Below are 20722 nucleotides of genomic sequence, written 5' to 3'. Positions count from 1 at the left end.
CACACGCCTGGTGCTTGGGAAGAAACCAACACTTTCTAGTCTGTGCCCCATCTGCTGGGTTCTTCAGGCACCACTCAGCCTGCTTTGTGTTCTGACCCGGTCAGCTGACTTTCCATACTGGCTGGTGTTTGGGAGGAGCCACTTGGGCTACAAGCCTCATGCCCACTGCACTCAAAACGACTGTGATGAGGCTGGTGAGGACCTGCCAGTGAGAGAGAGTGCCTCTTCTAGTACCTGACATTTCTGGGGTTTCTCATCTCCCTAACATGTGAACTCCTTGGTACAGGCAGGGTCCAGGTTGGGGGTCCAGTGCAGGTGTTACAGCCCCCATCTGGCCATTCGACAGTCCTGGGCTTACATCCCAGCTCTTCCACTTGTTGAGGTCAGGAGTACTTTATTTATGTAGCTCTCTGTGCTTCTGTCACCTCCTCTGTGAGGTGGATGCTGTGTGGGATCTCACTGGACCTCTAAGCATCACGTGAATGCTTTGTGGACAATGACTGGGGCACAGAGCCTGGCACTTGGATGTGGTAAGCAAATGTGAACTCATTAAAATGAATTGTGAGCTGAGCGTGGTGGTGCATGTCTTTAATCCCAGTACTATGGGAGCCTGAGGCAGGAGGATCTGGAGTTCAAGGCCAGTGTAGGTGACTTATTGAGACCATCTCAAAATAAAAAATTAAAAAAGAGGGCTGGGGATTTAGCTCAGTGGTTCCGCCACCTGCCTCGCAAGCACAAGGACCTGAGTTCAATCCCTGGTACCAAAAAAAATAAAAATAAAAATAAATAAAAAGGGCTGGGGATGTAGCTCAGTGCAAAGGTCCTAGGTTCAATCTCCAGTACTGCTAAACAAAAACAAACCACAACCAAAAACAAAAAAACGATTATGTAAGAAACTTCACTCTGTGATCTAGTCTCCCATATAGTACTTGGAATCCTGCAGGAGATTGAGGGAGGGTCATTTCCTAAGGAGACCTTGGGGTGCCCTTGCTGGGGTGTGGTCTGAACCTTCCCCTTGCTGTCCACTCATCAGTCTCAGCCTTAAGGTAAGTGGCCATGGCTTCATTTTTGGTCTCAATGGTGACTCTCATGCCTGTGGACTTGGTCCAAACCAACTTATTCAATAGCAGCCAAAGCTACACTAATCTGTTCTCTGCCCAGGTGCTTTGGACCAAAATCCAAAATTTTCAGCAATCATGTGAATCTCATAAAAGCTCTTGGTAAGCCCCATGTGACCAAAGCCAAACATATATTCCCCAACATTGCTGAGCTCTGAGCTGGAGCACATGGGGAACACTCATGATATTTAGTAAGCCAGCCACTATCACTCGGCCCCGAAGCTTTGTCTGAAACATCTCTGGGTGGGGGACCACATAAGCCAAGGGAGGGCTCACAGCTTGGGTCATAGGACTGAGCTGCAGCCGGGAAACAGTGTCAGAGCCCATGTGGAAATGGCACCTGGATGACAAGCTCCTCTCTTTGGGATTTTAGTCCAGGCTGCTTGGGAATAGGAAACAACTTTTCCTGGCCTATATTTCCAGCCTGATTGCTCTTCCCCATGCCCAGAATGTTCTTCTCTGTTCTCCCCAAGCCTAGTGAGTTAACTTAGCTCAGATAGCTAATTTTCCAAAATGTGCATGCTTGGAGCCCTTAATAGGTATTTTATGATGCCTGCCTGTCTTCCTATTTTTTTCTTTCTCCTTTCCTTCCTTCATTTTTCCTTTTCTTTTGCAGTTCTGGGGATGGACCTCAGGTCCTTGTGCATGCTAGGCAAGTGTTCTACCACTGAGCTATACCTCCTGCCCCAGCTATAATTCTTATATACACTGACTTCTCACAGGTCTGTCTTTCTTTTTTTTTTTTTTTTTGAGACAGGGTCTTGCTACATAGCTCAGGCTGGTGTTGAACTCACTACACAGCCCAGGCTGGCCTCATACTTGCAGAGAGCCACTTACCTTAGCCTTCTGGGTGCAAGATCCTTCTACCTCTTCTCTTTTGTGTGTGTGTGTGTGTGTGTGCGTGCTGGGAATAGAACCCAGAGCCTTACATGTGCTAGGGAAGAACTCTACCATTGAGCTACATACATCTCTAGCCTTGTCTTCTTGCTTAAGACCTCACCTTCCTTAAATCAGGATCTTTGTCTCCTTTATCTCTGTCCCCAGTCCCTAGATAAGCATATGGCTTGCCCCACTGACATTGCAGAGTGCTCTGTCCTTATTGTTGGTAGTACTGTGTTCAGATATCAGACCTACCATTTCCATATCTGTGTCACCTTTATGCGAGTTACCCTCCTGGGATATCCTCAGATGGGCTATCCCATCTGACAAATAGCAATAATCATGCCCATCCTATAGGGTCACAGTGTGAATGAAATGAGGAAACACAGGTCAGGTGCCTATTGCAGTGTCCTGCACGGAGGAGAGGTTCGGGAGGTGGGGGATGAAGTGCATGGAGCAGAGGTTGGTGGGATAGTCTGTCCTATGTAGGAGGACAAGATGCCATCAAGATGGCAGGGGACCCAGCTGCTGGCTGAGGCTTCTTCCCTAAGAGAACCTGGGGTTCTGTCATCTAATCCCCAAAAACCTGGTGTTTAAGTAGCTCTCTGATGGCCTGACACTGTGACAGGAGCTAGGGATATCACACAGGAACCCTGCAAGGGGCTGAGAGTATTAACAGGAAGGTGGATGTAATAATGGGCTAGGTGCTGGCAGGGACTCAGTCTTCTCAACTGATAAATGGGAGGAATAAGTTCTACTTCATTGTCTCTCTCTTTTTTTTTTTTGGTCTCTTACCTCAACATTAATGAGTACTAAGTGTGAGATGACTCAGTAGAGAAACAAATAGACATGATGACTAAATTTTGTTTTGTTTTGAAGACAGGGTCTCACTATGCAGTTCAGGCTGGCCTCGAACTCACTATGTAGCCCAGGCTGGCCTTGAACTCTTGGTGATCCTCCTGCCTTCCAAGTAGTGGGATTATAGGTGTATGCCACCATGCCTGGTGTGATGACTAATTTTATGTGCCAATTTGGCTAGGTTATGGTGTCCAGTTGTTTGGTCAAACACCAGTCTAGATGTTTCTGTGAAGGTGTTATTTTATTTTATTTTTATGAGATAGGTTCTTCCTATGCTGCCCAGGCTGGCCTTAGGCTCCTGGACAAAGGTGAACCTCCTGCCTCAGCTTCCTGAGTATCTGTAGAGATGGCAGTATATTTTTAGATGTGATTAACATTTAAAAAAAAAAACCTTTAAGGAGATGAACCACCATAGTGTGGGTGGGCCATGTCCAGTCAGGGGAAGGGTTTCAGAGACTGAGATTTCCTGAAGAAGGACTTCTGCCTGAAGTCAGCAACCTGAGGATCCAGCTGGGTGCTGTGTGGAATTTGAACTCAAGACAGCAACATCGACTCACCTGCATTTCCAGTGCACCCTACAGGTCCACACACATGCAGGTGTGTGTGTGTGTGTGTGTGTGTCTGTGTGTGTTACTGGTTTTGTTTCCCTGGAGAAGTTTGACTAATACAATTAAATAAATAAATAAATACAAGCAAGGATGTGTGTATCTTTTGTGTGTGTGTGTGTATCTTTTATACAAGACACCTGCTAAGCTCCTTACTTTTGTTAGACTCATGATCCTCTTACTCTACCCAAAGCCCCATGATGAAGTCTCTGATTTGTCCCACTTTACAGATGAGGAACTTTCCCAGGCCCTGGAAGTGATAAAACCAAGTTTGGATCCAAGAAGGTCTCCTGAAGTGCCGCCTACCCACCTTGGAATGTGTGTAAAGACCTTTGAAAAAAGAAGCAGGACACAATGATGTCACTTTTGTTCTTTCACTTACCCGTGGGGCAGTAGGGCAAATGAGGGAGAGGCGGGGTGTGGGTTCTGCCCGGAGGATGGTCCTAGGAAGCAGGACTTTTAGGTGCAGCCCTGCGAACAGCCACGAGGTGGCGCCAGGTCAGGCCGCACAGCTACTCCAGGAAGAGGGTCCAGGACTGGGCTACGGGTGTCGGTTGATGGTCCCAGGGCTGGGGAGCCCCCTTCCTCAATCCAGGGCTCCCAGGCCCCGCGCCCAGCCTTGGTGGTGTCCGTTCCGTGGGTCCAGCCTAGGAACTGGGGGTAGCCCAGCTACCTCGGCAGAAGGTCAGTGCCCAGCTCCTTTCGGAGCTGCTGGGGCAGTCAGGTCAGCACGCAAAAGCTCTGGGTAATCCTCCGCCAGAAGTTGCGACTGCGGCTGCTGAAAGCCACCTCGACTGCCTCCTGGAAGACGGCATGGACGTTGTCATGGAGCCGAGCTGAACACTCGAGGTAGGCCACTGCACCAACAGACCTCGCCATCTCCTGGCCCTGCCAGAGAGAGAGAGACAGAGGTATACGGGGCTCTGTGAGCTGGGGGCCCCAGGTGGGCCTCATGTGCGCCCTCCCTGAAGCCCTCTTCTTAGCAGTCTCATCTCGGGAGTCTCCAGGGCAACAGTGGAGCACCCCCCCCCCCATCCCAGACTGCTGGGAACATAGGTGTTGGCCACCATGCCCTGCTGTGGTGGTAGTTTTCCAGGGTACCCTCAGCTCCTGCACCCTAGCTTGACTTAAATGCTCTTATATATTTTATTGTTTTCTACCCCAGTGCCTGCCAGGGTCTCTGCCTCTAAAAAACTGACTAATTAACTTCCAGCTAACCTAGGTACATAGCAGAGAGGCCTGCAGACTGAATCACTGCATGTTCTGTGTGGGACTAACTCGGGTGTGCACAATTCTTGGTCTTGGAGGTTCCCTTTCCAAATGCTGGCAGCTCCTGATCCGCAATGGCCTCCAAGAACCCTAAGTGTGCCACATGCATGGCACAGTGGCGCAGGTTCCTGAGGTGCCCACTCCCCCACCAGCTTCCTACCCTGTGGTAGGTCACAGGCTCCAACCCGTTTTTCCGCAGCTTGTTCACTAGCGTCTTGTCCTTTCGCAGGTCGGTCTTGCAGCCCACGACAATGATCGGCACTCCCTTGCAGAAGTGTGTCACCTCCGGGTACCACTGCAGGGGTAGAGGTGTGCGAATAAGCCATCTGGAGTCCTGTCCATCTCGGGACCAGTCTCCTGCTAGCCTAGGGAGCAAGTACTCAGGGCCAGGCTCTGATCTAAGAATTTAAAAGTGTGAACTCACTAACCCCAGGTCCTAAGAGTGATTCTCTAATTGAACCCACTGTGCAGATGTGGCCACTGAGGCACTGAGAGGGGCTAGGTAACTTGGTCTTGTCACACAACTGGAAATGGCAGGACTTGAGTCCAGGTGGTGGGGCCTAAGGCCCTGCTTCCCCCCACCCTGTGTGCAAGGTAGAGCTCTCACTGTCGCCTCCCGAATAGGGCCAAATATGTGCTTATTTAAAAATAAGTCAGCTCACAAAATGGTTGCAGCAGCTGCTGTCTGCCTCAACTGTTCACTGATAGGAGGGAGGGCCCTTATCGCATGTCACAGCTCTGTGGAATGGAGGCACCAGGGCTGGATTATTTTAGCCTGGACCACAGCTGGGGCACCAGGGCTCCCGAGGGGCCTTTCCATCCCCAGGTGCACACACAATTGAGCGTGACTGTTCAGGAGCCAGTGGGACATACTGTCTGGCTCCTGCAGCCAAATGGGGCCTGGGCTGGGTGCTGGGCAGGCTCCCCACACTCCCACCCATGCACAACAGCTGCTCCTACCTGAGCCCCTGACAGCCTTGACACCAGGATCCTGCCCCCTCAACCTCCATGGCCAGGGCTTCAAGGTACCCAAGACCCCCTCTCTTGGCTCCAAGGTCTTACCAGCTTCCTTCTCCTCTCCCAGGGCTTGGACAGTGGTTTCCCCTCTCTGCTAGCTGCTCTTATTCCCAGGGAGCCTCCCCAGTCCTTATATAGGGAAAGGTTCTATACCCTACTCATCTGCCTAGTAGCTTCTCTGTGGCCTCTCCAGCTTGGCCTGTAGGCTTCAGCCTCTGCTGGCCTGCTGGACATATGCACTGGGGTGACATCTCCGCTGGGGTCAGGCCTCCCACTGCTACCCCCTCCCCACCAACAGCCTGCCCCTTCTCATCTCAGGAAAGGGCCACACTGCTTTCCAGTTCTGTGGTCCCAACTTCTCCCTCCTACCAGTCCATTCCATCAGCAAATCCTGATGGCTCTGCCTTCCCAGCAGATTCAGAACCTATTCCCTCTTTCTGCCACCACTGTTGGCATTCTGGTCCCAGGCACTGTTCCTCTTGGTCCCCAGTGCCCAGAACAGCACCTGGCCCAGAGATGTGCTCATTCAGTAGCTCTGAATGGATGTATCTGGTGGACTGCCTGGGTTCAAATTCCAGAGTTGCCACTTGAACAGATTGGTACCTTTGGACAAGTAACTCAATCTGGGAATAATAGTATCTATACTTCTAGGCCGTTAGGTAGATTAAAAGAGCAAAAAATACTTGTAAGTGTCCAGTACAGTGCCTGGCACTTAGATTTGCTTTTTTCCTTTTCCCTAGTATGGGAGATTGAACCCATGGCCTTTGCACTGAACTACATCCCCAGTCTTTTTAAAAACCTTTTTATTTTGAAACATCATCTTACTAAGTCATTAAGTTGCCCAGGCTGGGCTTGAACTTGCCATCCTCTTGCCTCAGTCTCTCAGAATGCTGGGACTTTAGACATGTGCCACCATGCCTGGCCCATAGTGAGTTCTTAATAACTGTTGCTGCTGCCATCCTAGTTGTTATTACTAAAATTGTCCTGGGCTGTGTCCAGAAGAACCTTAGAGTACCATCTTTATGGAGGTCCTTCCAGCACTGAGGGAGCCCTGTGCCATAGCTGAGGTAGAGGAACTCAGGCAAGGGCACCCCTAATGCCTGTGAGCAGCCTCAGGGACCCCACATCACTGGGCGCAGCTTGGAGGCAACTGAGAGCCAGCAGTCAAGTGGATGGGAGGGAGGCTGCTGCGAGCTGCTGAGATCTGACTCTATAGCTCCAGCAACCTTGGGCAGCCACAGGCTGGGGAAACACAGGGGACTCTGGGTCACCCAGCATTCACATGTAAGTCCCAGTGGAAAGAGCCACAGTGGTCTGTCAGCAGTAGAGGGCAGGCAAGGAACACTGGACTCGAAGTCAGAGGGCACACCCTGCCACTAAATTCCTGTGTGACCTTGGGCAAGTCATTGCCCCCTCTGAGCCTCAGTTGCCTCATAAATGTACCAAAGACACTAGACTTAATGTCATTTAAGGCCTGCCAGGGTAGGGCGCAAAATGGCCTGGCTATGGGGGCCATGCCTCCCCGTGTCCTAGTACCTACCCGGTTGAAGATGTTTTCAAAGCTGTTTGGGCTGGTGACATCGAAGCAGAGGAGCAGGACGCTGGCATCAGGGTAGAACAGAGGTCGAAGGCGATCATAGTCATCTTGCCCTAGGAGGAGTGTGTGGTCACTCTCTCCATATCCCCTGCCTGCTGTCAGCACTTCCCTAATAGTGGGGAGCCCATGCCAGCAGACAGGGGCTTCTGGAGGGTGGGGGCTAGTTTTGGGCCTTGTGTGAATGTCCCTTTGAAGCGGTGCTAACCTGGCCTGCTCATGGGATGTGCCAGCCCTGGCCTGGGGTGACCATGTACAGAGAAGTCTTGTTCTGGAAGGAGTGGAGGCAAGACAGAGGCCAGGCCAGGGGCAGCATGGAGGGACTGGGACTCCCTGACTTTAGCTTCGAGCTAAGTCTTGTATGGGCAAGGTCAGGAGGCTAGCAGGCAGAGGTCACAGTCAGGCAAGGCTTAGGGATGCTAAAGCCAGTGTGGAAAGCTTGGGAGGCCCTTAAAAGTACCAGGCTCCAGGACTCGGGTCTGCTGTGGGATAGGGAGGCCCCAGTGCTGGCCAACACCTGGCTTGGAAGGAGCAGGGCTGAGCCTTTTCTACCTCGCCCATTCCATAGTCCCCACACACTCACCTGCTGTGTCCCAGATTTGGAGGTGCACAGATTTGCCCTTCATTTGCAGATTGACCCCATGCCGCTCAAACACTGTGGGACTGTAGGTCTGAGGAAGAAGAGGAAAGGGGAGGCTGTGAGGAATCTTCTGTGAGGAAGGCCCATAGCACTGCCTCCGGCTTGGGAGGCACTGGTGCAATTGTTTCCAGGATGGTTCCTAGGTGGCCAGCCTCGGGGGAGGCCTAGTGCCCAGTGGATTACAGTGTGTTCTCCTGGGTTATAAGAGGAGGTTATGCCAGGCATGGTGTCGAATGCCTGCAATCCCAGCACTTGGGAAGCTGAGACAGGAGGATCCCTATGAGTTCGAGTCCTTGCATGGAGTTTTGCTATAAGGAGCCAATGAGATGTTCCATGTAGACCCCTATACAGGGCCTGGTACAAAACAGGCACTCTGTATATGCTAGCTGTTGGCATTAGCTTTGTCCTTCTGGACAGGAGACCCCTTCCTCTCTTCTTTTCTGTCCTCCCTGATCCATGTTACTGGGAATTGAACCCAGGCGTGCTCTATTACTGAGCCACATCCCCAGACTAAATTTTATTTTGAGACAGGTGTCATTAAGTTGCCCAGGCTGGCCTGGAACATTCAGTCCTCTTTCCTCAGCCTCTCAAGTAGCTAGGACTAAAGATGTACGCCACTGTGCTTATAACTGGGACTCCCATTTCTGAGCCTTCATTCATCTACCTCCTCCTCCTCCTCGAAGGACATTATCCTTCAGTTGTTCCTCTGTTCCTTCTTTCTTTTTTTTGTACAGGGGATCAAATTCGGGACCTTACGGTTGCAAAGCAGGCAGTGGAACCACCGAGCTAAATCCCCGGCCCCTGTTCCTTCTTTCTTTCATAACATATCCATTCGGCAAACATCAGCATCTTCTCTAGGCCCAGTTCTAGACACTAAGGGGCATTCAATGAATGAGACCAGCCCCTGCCTTGGGGAACATTCAGCTTTTTGGGTCCCTCCTGTGCCTCTCAATTTCTTGAAAACCAAACTAGACCCCTGTCCAATGCGACCTTCCCCAAACTGGCTCTCCTGGTGTTCTTCCCCAACATTCCATGCTCCTGCTTCCCAGGAGCAGACAAAGGCCCCTCTTCTCCAGCTCTGCCTGAACTCTGCAGTTCTCTTTCCATGAAGGCTGAATGAACAGGAAACAGGACAGGTTTTGTACACAGACAAACATGCAGGGACGAAGAAGGAGGTTTTGTGGCACTGCGCCTGCCTCACAAGCGCAAGGTCTTGAGTTCCCAGTATCCAAAAAAGAGGAAGGTTTTACAAAATGGGGCCTGGGCAATAGGTGAGGAGACTTCAACACTGCCATAAAGCGAGCCTTGTGGCCTGAGGGGCATGCTAGATCCGCTGCATTTGGGGGCCCTAGGCCCTGATCACATGCTCAGGGCTGATTGGTGGGGCCACAGTCTGAGGGCCCCATCTGCCTCCCATCCCTTGCCAGGTAGGGCCCCCACCTGCCTGTGACGCAGGAGGACTTTATGGCCCTCTGAGTCAGGCCCTGGTCAGCTGGGAGGAGCAGTGTGTTGGCAGTAGGTCAGTGCTGTCCTCCAGGCCACCTGGGAGGGTGCAGTAGGGGCAGGGAGGGCAGGCCCCATAGCAGGCAGCTGGGGAAGTTGGCGAAGTCCTGGAGCTGCCATCTTGTTCTTCCTTCTACCAGCAGAAACTGATAGGAATAGACAAGGGCTCCACCTACCTCCCCATCTTGAAGCTTTGCCCTTCCCCTCAGACCCTTTGCCTCTTGGTGCAATGTGACTTGGCAGCTAGGAGCACTGCCTTTGGGATCAGATGGGCCCATGTGGCTTTAACCAGTCCTGTCACTGGGCTGTCATGGTGTTGTAGGGAGGATGGACTGACGGGTGAGGCCCCAGCATAAATGCTCACTGTTCAGCTGGCTGCCAGGGGCAGTGTCCCCACCAGTGTCCTTCCATGTGGTGCTGTCTTCCCGAACCCCTCTCCATCCTGAGTTGGGCCAGGGAGTCTGCCATCAGCCTGCCCTTGTGGAAGCACGGATGGTGCCTCTGAGCTCCCAGAATGGCCACCCAGTCACCAGTTGCAGGGTCTCCTGATGGTGCTGCAGGGAAGCTCTGAGAGACTCATGCCAGTGCTTTTCAAATGCCCCTGGCAACCACTCCATCGGCCACCACTCTCCACAGCCCTTCACTGTACCATCTCCTATCTTTGCAAACTTGGAAACTCAATGCAATCTTCGTTTTTCCAGTAAGGCCCACAGAAGAGAAGTGATTTGCCCAAGGTGACACATTAGACACCTGGTTAATGACGGAGCCATCTGTCTGGCTCCAGAGGCCAGGCTGTGTTCCTAGCCACTTGCCTCTCCTGAGGTCTCCAATACTCAGGGAAGGGGCTATGTTGCTCCTTTGATTTATAACTGTGACCGCCCTTCCCTCTCTCTGGAATGTGATCCTGGAGACTGTCTATATCCTTTGTTGTGCTCTTTGAACTTCAGGGAGGGCCATTCTCTGCTCAGGGGACCAGTAAGTGCCTAATCTTATCTACTGAGCCTTCTCAGCCAGAAAGCCAGGGCTCAGCCTGTGCTGGGCCAGGGCAGAGGTGATTCAGCCCCAGACCTGCGCTCATTCGACTTCCAGGCAGATGGGATGAGGACGTAGTTCAGGAGAGTGTGTTTGGGTTTCCCAAGTAGGACACTGAATGCAGACCTGGAAGGTCGCAGCTTGTTCAGAGGCAGGTGCTCCCTGCAGCCTCCCTCCTCACCTCAGTGGGGGCCACTGGGTTTTGGCCCCATGGGAATGCTCATGGTTCCAAATGCCAGTCAGGACTGGGCAAGGGGCTGTCATTCAGCCCTGAGGTCCCACCCTGGCCTCTCTCCACTTCACTTTCTCCCCCTTGAACCCGAGGTTGGGCCACAGCTTACTTTCTGCCCTCTGCTACAGGCAGAAAGCCTGGAGGAAGAGGCTGGGGGCAGGGAAGGGGAGACTAAGTCCAGCATGCACAGCACTGGGGACTGTGGCCAGGGCCAGGGAGGCCATAGCAGGGCCATGGGCCACCACACAGGACTCTGCCTCTCTGGCCTCAGTGTTCACATCTGTAAGATGAAGCCTGTCCAGTTTTTTAATCTTGCGGTGCTTTAAAAGAAGACGCATCTCTTTGCACCAGGTGACCCAAGTTTCCCAGACAGAAAGAACCCTGACAAAGAGTGTCCATCCCCGCGGTGACAAACATGCTCTCCTGTCCCCTGGCCACCTCTGCATCTCCTTCAAGAGATACACAGTTTGAGGGCTGCAAGGTGCCCATTTCAACATGGTAACCACTCTGAAATCGGGGCGGTTACCGCCACCAACAGTGTTACCATCAAAAGCATCTGATTCAGGATGTTGGTGGTGAGAGGCGTCCCCTCCCTCAGTATTCCAGATGCCCTCCCCTGGGTCCTCCTAACTGTACCGTAATGGTTGACCAGAGTGCCATAATGATTGGGTTCCCATAGGCGGTATCTAGGGGCCTGAAAACATGTCCCCCCAACTTAAAAATCCATGTAACTGTCCAAAGGAGGTGACGTCAGCCCCATAAACCACAAAAGTAGCTTGGTGCTGCCACAGTGGAAAGTAGGCCCAGTGCTGTTTGTAGGCCCAGCCTCTCCTGCCTTTCATCAGACCCCAGTGCCTGCACCACTCCAGCGATAGGAGGGCACTGGGATAGGAAAGGAGGAAGAGGGCCTGGGATGTAGCTCAGTGGCACCATGCCTGCTTGGCAAGTTCAAGGTCCTGAGTTCGATTCCCTGTACCGAAAAAAAAATATTCCAAGGAAAGGAGGAAGAGAAAACTCAAACTTACAGGGTCCCAGCACTCCTACTCCTTGCTGGGGCCCAAAGAGGCACAGCAGGCAGCTCTAGTCCCTGCCCCTGGCCAGGGACTTGGTGGCCGCTGAGTCTGCCTGGACAGTTGTTAGCATGGTGGGGAAGGACTGACTCTTGACAGGCCCAGAGCACCCATGATCCACCAGGTGCCCCAGCACCTGTCAACCATCCATTACTTCTACCCCATGGTGCAGCAGTGAGGAAACTCAGGCTCAGAGGGGCTAAGCGAGTCACTAAGGGGCACTGGATTCAGTAGAAAAGCTGAGGTGCCAACCCAAATGTCCAACTCCAGAGCTGGTAGGCTCTTCCCCTCCAAGGTGGAGCCCTGGGGTGGGCACTGTAGTGGCAAGGGCTAGCGAGGAGATGTCCCAAGAAGGACATTTGCCAACTTTCTGTGAGTCTTTCTTGTGTGCAGGCTTGGAGCTGACTTGACCTTTATTAACTCCCTCCCTTATTAACTCAGGTGGGTGCTAGCATTATTCCTATTATGCATTTAAGGAAAGGGCACAGAGAGGGTAAAGCATTTGCCCAAGGGCACACAGCTGTAAGTGGCAAACACATGATTTGAAACTTGCCAGTCTGGCTCCAAAGTAATCTTTCTTTTAGCCAAGCTGGGCCAAGTGTTCTCTCAGGTCCTGCTGTACCCAGATGGCCTGATTCAGTCCCTGTGCCTCCCAGGAAGGTGCCATTCATCCCACTTTACAGATAACATCACTGCCCCGCCCCGCCGCCCCCCCCCCAATGGCAGAGTGGGAAGAACTCTGCCCTTAACACTAGGCCCTCCTGAGGGACCCTTTGGGAGTCCGGGGCTGCGTATACCCGTGGCAGCTGTGTGCAGACAGGACATACTGGGGCGCCAGGGCCGGGGACAGTAAGGCCGTGGACGCAGCACTTACCTCGGGGAAGGCCCCGTCGGCGAAGACCATCAGCAGCGACGTCTTCCCGCAGCCGCCGTCGCCCACCAGGACCACCTTGACGGACCGTGCACTGCCCGGCGCCTCCTCGCCCGCGGCTTGGGCCGCCTTCATACCGGGCGGAGAGAGGGCCAGAGCGGAGCTGAGCTGCGGAGCGGCGGCGGGCTGCGCGCAGAGCCAGACGGGCTCGGGGCAGGCCCAGCGAGGCAGGAATGTGGAAGGGGCGGGGCGGCGGGAGGAAGTGCGAGCCCTGCGGCCCGTGGTGGCAGCGGTCCCCGGGTGGGTGGCGCGGTCTCCAGCCCAGGTGAGCGGTTTCAGTGCGGACGAGGGCGCGGCGGTGGCGAGGACTGCAGGGCTGGCTGGGGCGCTTTCCTTCGTCCCATTCAGCTGCTCTGGGAACACGGGTTGAGCACCGTGTGCGGGCGCTGAGACACAGGAGGGACCTATGCCCTCAAGAGGGCACTCTGGGCTCGTAGCTGACAGTGATCATGGGGTGGGTGCAGACAGGGGAGGAGGAGGCACCCGGCCTACTTTCTGTGGGAGGAAGGAGATGGCACTAAGGGTGGTGACTTTTGCGGAAGGAATGTGGATTCCCGGGGCCCAGGTGTTTCAGGCCAGGTGGGTAGGGGTGGCTGGATATGTCCGTGTGGGTCAGTGGTTCACACTGCCAGGCCTGCCCTGCTCTCTTCAACCAGCACCAGGGAGCTTGGCTGCAGGTGGGTGACCACTTGTGCCACCCTGACTGGTGTGTGATGTAAAGTCATTGATGGAACCTTCCATCTATAAAGTGCTTAGGCCAGGGCCCAGCATATGGTTGGTGCCATGGGTCATTGTTAGAATTTAATCAACAGAGATGATCCTCCAGTTTCCAAGGGCCCAAGGACCCTGAATCGTTCAAGAGGAAGTCCCTGCCTTGGGAAGCTCATAGCCTAGGATGTGAGCCCGGCAGGACATCAGAGGTGAGGTATCTGGGCATAGAAACAGTCAGTGGGACAAGAGTAGGAAAAAAGGACTCTTTACTCTGGTTTGGGAGTCAGGAAATCCTTCTGACCTAGGAGCCCAGAGTCTTGGGGGCAAAATCACACCGTAGATAGAGGGGGAAAGGATGTTCCAAAGGAGGGAAGGTTACAAGGATATAGGGGCCAGAGCGAGTGGATCTCCTGCTTCCATCCTTCCCTGTGGCAGGCAGAGGGCAAGGCTTGGTTGGGGAGTGGCTGCCAGGAATAAATCCAGTATCCATCTGAAAACTTGTTGTCACTTCGCCACTCTCTCCCTCAGTGGCCAGTTTAAATCTTTTTAAAATGGGCACCGTGTCAGCCTAGAGCAGTGGTGATGAACCCATGGCACACGTGTTATTCTGTTTTTCTTTTAAGACAAAAAATGTTAATGTATGAATTGTTTTTTCTTAACTAAAACTTCAGGTTTAATTGTTGGTACTTTGCAATAAATAAGTGGGTTTTGGGTTGCAGTTTGTTCTCCATCACTGCCCTAGAGCTTGAACCAGGTAATTCCACTAAACTTAAAGAAACAGGATTTCACTTTCAACCCCACATTGGTCATGACATCATCCCCCCTGGAAATCAGTGTCAGGCAGTTGAAAATTACCTTTAGCCCACTTTGATGTTGTTTTTGATACTGGGGATTGAACCACATACCTCCATCGAATCACATACCTCCATTTTCTTTTCTTTTTGTTTTGGTACTGGGGATGGAACTCAGGACCTTGTGCTCGGGAGGCAGGCGGCAGAACCACTGAGGTAAATCCCCCCTCCCCCCATTTTCATTTCTTATTTTGAAACAGGGTTTCCCTAAGTTGCCAAGTTGCCCAGGCTGGGCTCGAATTTGTGATCCTCCCGGCTCAGCTTCCTAGAGTGCTAGGATCATGGGTGTGTGCCACTATATCGTTTTAGCCCCCTTTGAATTTCACTGTGGCCCAAAGAGGCAGCCTGGGCAGAAGTCACTGTCCCTAGAGCAGGGAGAGGCAGTGTCCAGCTCCCCAATTCCTGTGCCTGGCTCACCTGACCACCGGGCTGTGGTCAGCAGACTAGATGAGGCCTCACCTGGAGGGAGGAAGACTCCACCCTTTTCTCCTCGAAACTGCTCTAGGGCTGGGGAGTGAGTTGGTACCAGGTTAGGTGTGTAACTCCTGAGTGGAGCTCCCGCCCCAAGGAATGGTGAGGAATGGGTCCTGTCCCCTGAGATCAGCTGCCAGCCTTGTCATCCCCTCTGCTTCCCACTGCTGCTGTTGTCAGGCAAGGTGGGGCCAGACCAAGAGTGGAGGGAGCTCAGAGTCAGGCAGAGGCAGTTGTCCTTGGTTGCTATAGTGATAATCACTCTAATGACACACTTGACGGCTGTCCAGCATTACAGTTTCTCTGAACATTTCCTAATAATAACAGCAACCATTAGTGGGTTGCAAACCATGTGCAGGCCCTGTCCCCTAGGAGGTAGGAATTGTTAGCCCCATTTTACAGATGAGGAAGTTGGGGCTCAGAGAGGTTAGGTTCTTTTCTAAGCTTCACACCTAATAAGAGGCCAAATTGGAATTTGGACCCCAATGTTACCCCAAAGTTGGAATCTCCCCCAACAGCACACCATATGCATTATGGGATTTAGCACCTGGATGGTGAGGTGGGCCGAGCAGACCATCTGGTGCCTGCCTCTCATTTTATATATTTGGGAGCTGAGCCTCAGAGAGGCACTGCTTATCTCAGGTATACAAGCTGCAGAGCCAGGATCCGTTCCCTGAGTTAAAGCTCGGTCTTACTTCCATCCAATGCTCATGCTTCCAGAGGAGGCCGAGTAGTCACTGGGCCATGACCATTGGCCTGGTTGGCAGGGAATTTCCCCAACTCTCAGACATGTTGGGCTCAGGACTGCACTGTTTTCCTGGAGTTTAATTTTGGAGTGAGGAGGTGGCTCGGGTCACAGTCTGCCTAGCCAGGGTACCACAGGCTATTTTACTGTTTATTGTGGCTGCTGCTGATTTCCGGCCTGTGGGTGACTCAGTCTCCTCAGCCTCCCCTCACCCCCGCTCAATCCCAAGCCCAGAGTCCTTCCTTACAGTGAGTGACTGACATGTAGACCCCAGAACAGCAGAGGTGACCAGTCCTTACTCTGGCTTGTCTCCTCCCTGGGACGCTTGTACCAGACAGTATCTCTCAGCCCCCCGCCAGGCTGTGACCTTCTCCAGGGCAGAGACCACAGCTGACACTTCCTGGTGGCTCAGGATATTATGTCTAGTTGACTGCCTGGCTGGTCAAGCAAGGGAAGGGAGGGAAAAGGACAAGTGGGAAAGAGAGGAGGAAGGAAGAAAAAGAAGGAAGGAAAGAAGGAAGATGGACTGGCTCAAAAGAAATTCAAGAAATGAGTGAAGGAAGAAATGCTTGCAAGGATCATCCATGATTAGTGTGCGTGGGGGGGGAGTCTACAGACAAGTGCCTATTTCCAGCCTCCACTTGGCCCCTCTGTCCCATTTTCAGACACCTTCCCCCTCCCCTGAGGCCCGGAGTCCCAGATTGTGGGGTTTATTGTCTGCTGCCCCCGTGTGGCCTCTCTGCTCTCTGGACTGTTGTCACCTAGCCTGTTTGCTCTGCCTGAGGTTCCTAGCTTTGGGATGTGGGATTAGGGTTAGGGTTGCAGGAGGGTGAATGAGGGGAAAGTACATGCCAAGGAGCCAGAACCTCAGAGATCTGGTTCTGGCCCTTGGGATGCCATGGTAGGGCACATGGGCCCTGGAGTGTCGTTCTGCCAAGTCTTGGCCTCACATTTACTGAGTGCCTATTGTGTGCTGGACACTTGGCACATGTCATTCATTCCATCTCATGAGGTGTGTACAACACTCCTTTGACAAACGAGGAAAAGGAGGCCCAAAGAGGATACATAATGTGTTCAAGATCCCATGGCTGGTGAGTGAGCAAACTGGGCCTTGAACCCAGGCAGTTGGGTTCCAGAGCCCACAGAACCCCCAAAAGTCAAAGATGTGAGGCCATTGTTGGCCATCTTGTCCAACCCCTCACTCTCCAGATGGGGAAACTGAGGCCCTGAGAAAGGAAGGAATTTGTCACACAGCATGTAAGCTGCAGACCCAGGTCTATGCCAGGCAGAACCCACAGGCTCCTTTTCTCCCAGACAGCTGCACCTGCTGCACTGCCAGCATCGGCCTTCTTGGGTGGGCCAGCCAGGCCAGTAGTCAGGCAGAGAAAGAGAGAGGCCTGGTCTCAGTGCTTGCTTAGCCTTTAACTGACCTGTCCCTTGGGGTGTCTGCAGGCACAGATAAGGGTAACAGATGGGGAGAGGAGCGGCTGCAGTGCCACAGTGGCAACATCTTGCCTGGCCCAGGCAACGGCACTGGGTGGGCCAGTGACTTACACATCTGTCTTTTTGGGTGGCGCTTCCAGACAGTGGAGCGTGGGACCCTGGAGGCCCTGGGCTAGGAGAGTAGTGGAGGAAAGGGGAGGAGGTTTTGGGGTCAGAAGAGGATAGAAATAGATGGGGTTAGGAGATGGGAAAAAAGCTCCCAGCTTTGGTAGCCCTGCTCCTATCCCAAAGGCACCTCTGTGGGAGTCTTGCTGAGCTCCCCCCAACCTAAAAGTCTCTCAGAGGCCACCTGCCTTCCTGGCCTGCCCCTTTCGGACCAGGAGCAATGCTTGCCGATGGTCCTCTGTGTCCCCTCTAAAGTTCCTTGGAGTGATCCTCACCCTCTTGGGACCTGCTCCCGGCCAGAGCCCTTCATGGCTCCCTGCTCTCAGTAGGACCAGAACCTTCTTTCACCTGGGATGCCAGAAGCCCTCATGGAGCCTCTCCCCCAGTCTCTTGAGCCTCAGTCCAGCTGTGTCTGCTCAGACACAGGTGAGACCTCCACTCAGGCACTGTGAGGCTGTTGCTAATGCCCCTGCCTGCTCCAGGAAGCTTCTGGTCTCTGCCCTGCTCACCGGCTCCGTGATAGCTGCCTAGTCAGTTCCCCGTCTGTCCAGGCATGTGTGGGGTTCCCCGGAGCTCTTCACAGTCAGCCTCCCAGGAACTCTCTTCATCCATGTTCATGTCTGATTTTCCAGGGGAGGCGAGGAAAGGAGAAGCCAGAACACACTAGAATCCCAAAGGGTTTCTCTGCTGCCCCTGAGCCCTACCTTTGAGGAGTCGAGGAAAGGGGCCATGTTATCTAGTGGTCAAGAGCACAGTCTCTATAGTCAGCCAGGCTGAACTTGAATCACTGCTCTGGGACTTTCTGGCTGTGTGATCTTGGGCCAGTCACCTAACTTCTCTGAGTTTGTTTCCACATCTGTGGGAAGGGGATGTGATAGCAGCATCTACCTGCTCTAAAGCAGGGTCATGGGCTGGGCACCAACAAGGCCCCTTTTTCTTCGGGACCCATCCCCTGGCTCCATTCTTTCCTTCCCTTGCTCTAGCAAGGTGGGTACATGGGCCCAGGTTTTGCTCAGCCCCGCCCTTTGATATGTACTCTTCTTTCTGCCAGGAATCTTCTCCTGCTTTAGCCACCTGATATGTCCCTTCTTTTCCTGAAGACTCAGCTGAGTGCACCAGCAGGCAGTCTTCCATAATTTCCCCATCACCATCGTTACCTCCCAGGGGTGGCCCAGGGAGCTTCCCAGGGATCCTGATGACATTGTGCTGGTCTTCCCAGCCAGGCAGGGGCTTCAGGGAAGGAGGGCATGCAGTCACCCCCATGGGGCCTGAGACCCTGCTTTTGGAGAAGAGACAAAGATGATTGGGACTGAGCAGGGCTCCCTAGAAGCCCCCTTCCTGCCCCAGCTTTATTTTGGTTCTAGAATCATTCTAGTCAGCATTCAAAGTCCCCATCACAGCCACCCTGGCTCCATGGTCACCATTTCATGCAGTTAGGGGGAGGAAATGAGGGAAGAGAAGGTGGGAGGACACAGCCTGCCCTGCACAGCCCCAGGGTTCAAAAGGGTCTGGGGTCTCCTGGGCAGCAAGGGCTCACAAGCCATGCATGTCCCTGTGCTGACCTCCTGGTTGTGTCAGGGAGTTCTAGTCCAGTCCCATAACCCTTCTGGACACCTGCTCAAGCCATCTCTCCCCATGCTGTCAGTGACAACTGGTTGGACCTGGGTCTCCACAGCTCACCAGGGCTAAGGAATAAGGGCAGCTAGCATGAGATTCCCCATCTTACCTGTGGGTAAGATACTGCAAAGCAGATACTGCTGCTGTACATCCCACCCCTGCCCTCTCCATCCCTTTAACCCGGAAGATGCTCCGGCCCTCTTCAGTAAGAGCAGGAAACTGCTGCTTCTCTGGGTCTGCCTTTGGTATATGACAGCTGCTCCTCATCTGGTGACACCTGCAGGGCTATGACAACTTCACTCTACCTGGAGCAGGCCCAGAACCCAAAGACTGATGTACTAGTCCAGCTTCTGTGCTTCTGGGCAGGACCACCTGCCATTCTCCCCTCTAGAGCTCCCTATTGCCTTCAGGCTGAGGCTGAACATCTGCTGAAGTCACTTGACCCAGGATGCCCAGTGTCCTGGGGGTTCCCACCAGAGCCTGGCAGGGTGGAGCGGGGGCTGATTTTGCACAGACCATGCACAAGGACCTTGCTCTGGGCCTCTGCAATTCTGGTTCTTGTGACAGTTGATGATCCAGGAACAGACTTTGTGGGCAGTAACCATGGAGCCTTGATGTGGCCTGTAGTCTTCTTCCCCAGCCCAGAGAGAGGCTCTTGTCCCCACTGGAGTGAGCTGAGGACTGTGCTTATGTCAGCAAGTTCAAAAGTTCACATTTCTGCCACTGCTTGAGCTGTGCCCCGGCCACCCTACCCCGAAGAATACAGTTCCTTCCTGTCTGTGGGGCCCTCCCTGATCCCCAGCTCTCAGATCCTACCCTGAGTCTGCGTGGCTGGCCTGTCCTTCAGCACTGAGCAGATTCCCTGGGTGATGGAGTCCTGACTTCCTGGTGACCTGCAGGCTTCATTTTGTTCTTGAGAGCCCTGCCAGTGCCTACCACAGTGCTGGCCCAAGAATTCCTGTTCTGATGCATGGCTCAGCCTGACAGCTGGCTTCCCAGGAGTGGGGTAGGGGAGCTTGCCGGCTCTGAGAGCCCAAGTGTCCCTGCAGGCCAAGGGACGAACCTTGTGAGAACCTCCAGATGGTACACAAGTGCCCAGCATCTGCTGCCTTCCATGGGTCCTGGCCCAGTCAGAAGTGGTCCTCAGTAGAAAACCCTGGCTTCCTAGATGTAGAGGTATACCTGTTCCTCCACTGTAGTCTGGGCAGAGGGTCCAAGAAGACTGATAGGGACTCCACCCAGAAACCTCAGTGTTCACAGCTCCAGCTGGGCTATGAAGAGGGCATTGGACAGAGCTGAGTTTGTGGCAGGCCCCAGTGGCTCTGCTCCCCACCTGGCCTGCCCTGCTTGCTAGTTTCGCCGGACAGGGTGCCACATGGACACAGGCCTGCGCAGTGTGGCCAGCATCTGATTCCAGTGTGTGGTACCCATGCCGCTGGCTGCTGGCCCAATGATGACATGGCCCACGTTGTCCCCACGGCTGTCACTGCTGCTCTCAGCTACTGTCACACGGAGAGACAGGTCCTGGGGAGGAGAGAACATAGGTGGTGAGGGCCAAGAACTGCCAGAGGTCCTCCTTGGCTCCTAGGTCCCAGCCTATAAATGCCTGGCTCATGGGGTGCCAAGGAAAGCTCCCTGAATCCACTCCCTCATCTGGGACATGAGAAGACATGTCCAAGGTCACCTGGCAAAAACATGGCAGACAAGGATTTGCCCTAGATCTGCTTGGCTTCCAGATAGTGGTGGCACCAGACTAGCAGGGTTCAAATGCCAACCTCAGCATTCTTTGCTATGTGACCTTGGGCAGCAACTTGGGCTCTTGCTGCCTGTGTCCCCATCGTAAAATGTGACAGTAGTCCCTACCTCAGAGGGCTGTTCCAAGAATGAATGGGTTAAATGTGTGGGATGATGTCTGCCCACAGTCAGGGCACCATGGGGGTCTCTGGTTATCACTAACCCTTATGTCAGTTA

General features: G+C 53.4%; 2 protein-coding genes and 1 long non-coding RNA gene across 6 annotated transcripts in view; 1 reads left to right on the top strand and 2 right to left on the bottom strand.

The window, feature by feature from the left end:
* Positions 1-1831: 1831 nt before the first annotated feature.
* On the bottom strand, positions 1832-12859 carry Rhod (ras homolog family member D). The gene is made up of 5 exons (XM_004852260.4): positions 12692-12859; positions 7924-8011; positions 7287-7396; positions 4890-5024; positions 1832-4348 (listed from the first exon to the last, which is right to left on the bottom strand). The coding sequence occupies exons 1-5, from the start codon at positions 12821-12823 to the stop codon at positions 4181-4183; spliced, it is 633 nt and encodes a 210-aa protein (XP_004852317.1). The 5' UTR covers positions 12824-12859; the 3' UTR covers positions 1832-4180.
* A 701-nt stretch (positions 12860-13560) lies between these two features.
* LOC106009973 (uncharacterized) overlaps positions 13561-20722 on the top strand; it is an 18646-nt gene continuing 11484 nt past the window's right edge. The window contains exons 1-2 of one of the 2 annotated variants that reach the window (XR_002397375.2): positions 13561-13668; positions 14429-14466. This is a non-coding gene — a long non-coding RNA (uncharacterized LOC106009973). Of the gene's footprint in view, positions 14467-20722 lie in introns of both variants that reach the window. The other variant, XR_002397374.2, reaches the window with a different exon arrangement.
* Syt12 (synaptotagmin 12) overlaps positions 18427-20722 on the bottom strand; it is a 24581-nt gene continuing 22285 nt past the window's right edge. For all 3 annotated transcript variants that reach the window (XM_021264524.2, XM_021264523.2, XM_087205005.1), the window contains one exon: positions 18427-20275. In XM_021264524.2, the coding sequence (XP_021120183.1) occupies positions 20102-20275 (174 nt within the window). In that variant the 3' untranslated portion in view covers positions 18427-20101. The remainder of the gene's footprint in view (positions 20276-20722) is intronic.

This window comes from Heterocephalus glaber, unplaced genomic scaffold (genome assembly GCF_053883595.1).
Source record: "Heterocephalus glaber isolate CG9 unplaced genomic scaffold, H.glaber_assembly_v1.0 deba00000594, whole genome shotgun sequence".
NCBI classification, from domain to species: domain Eukaryota; kingdom Metazoa; phylum Chordata; class Mammalia; order Rodentia; family Bathyergidae; genus Heterocephalus; species Heterocephalus glaber.
This window is presented reverse-complemented; position numbering and strand designations above follow the sequence as displayed.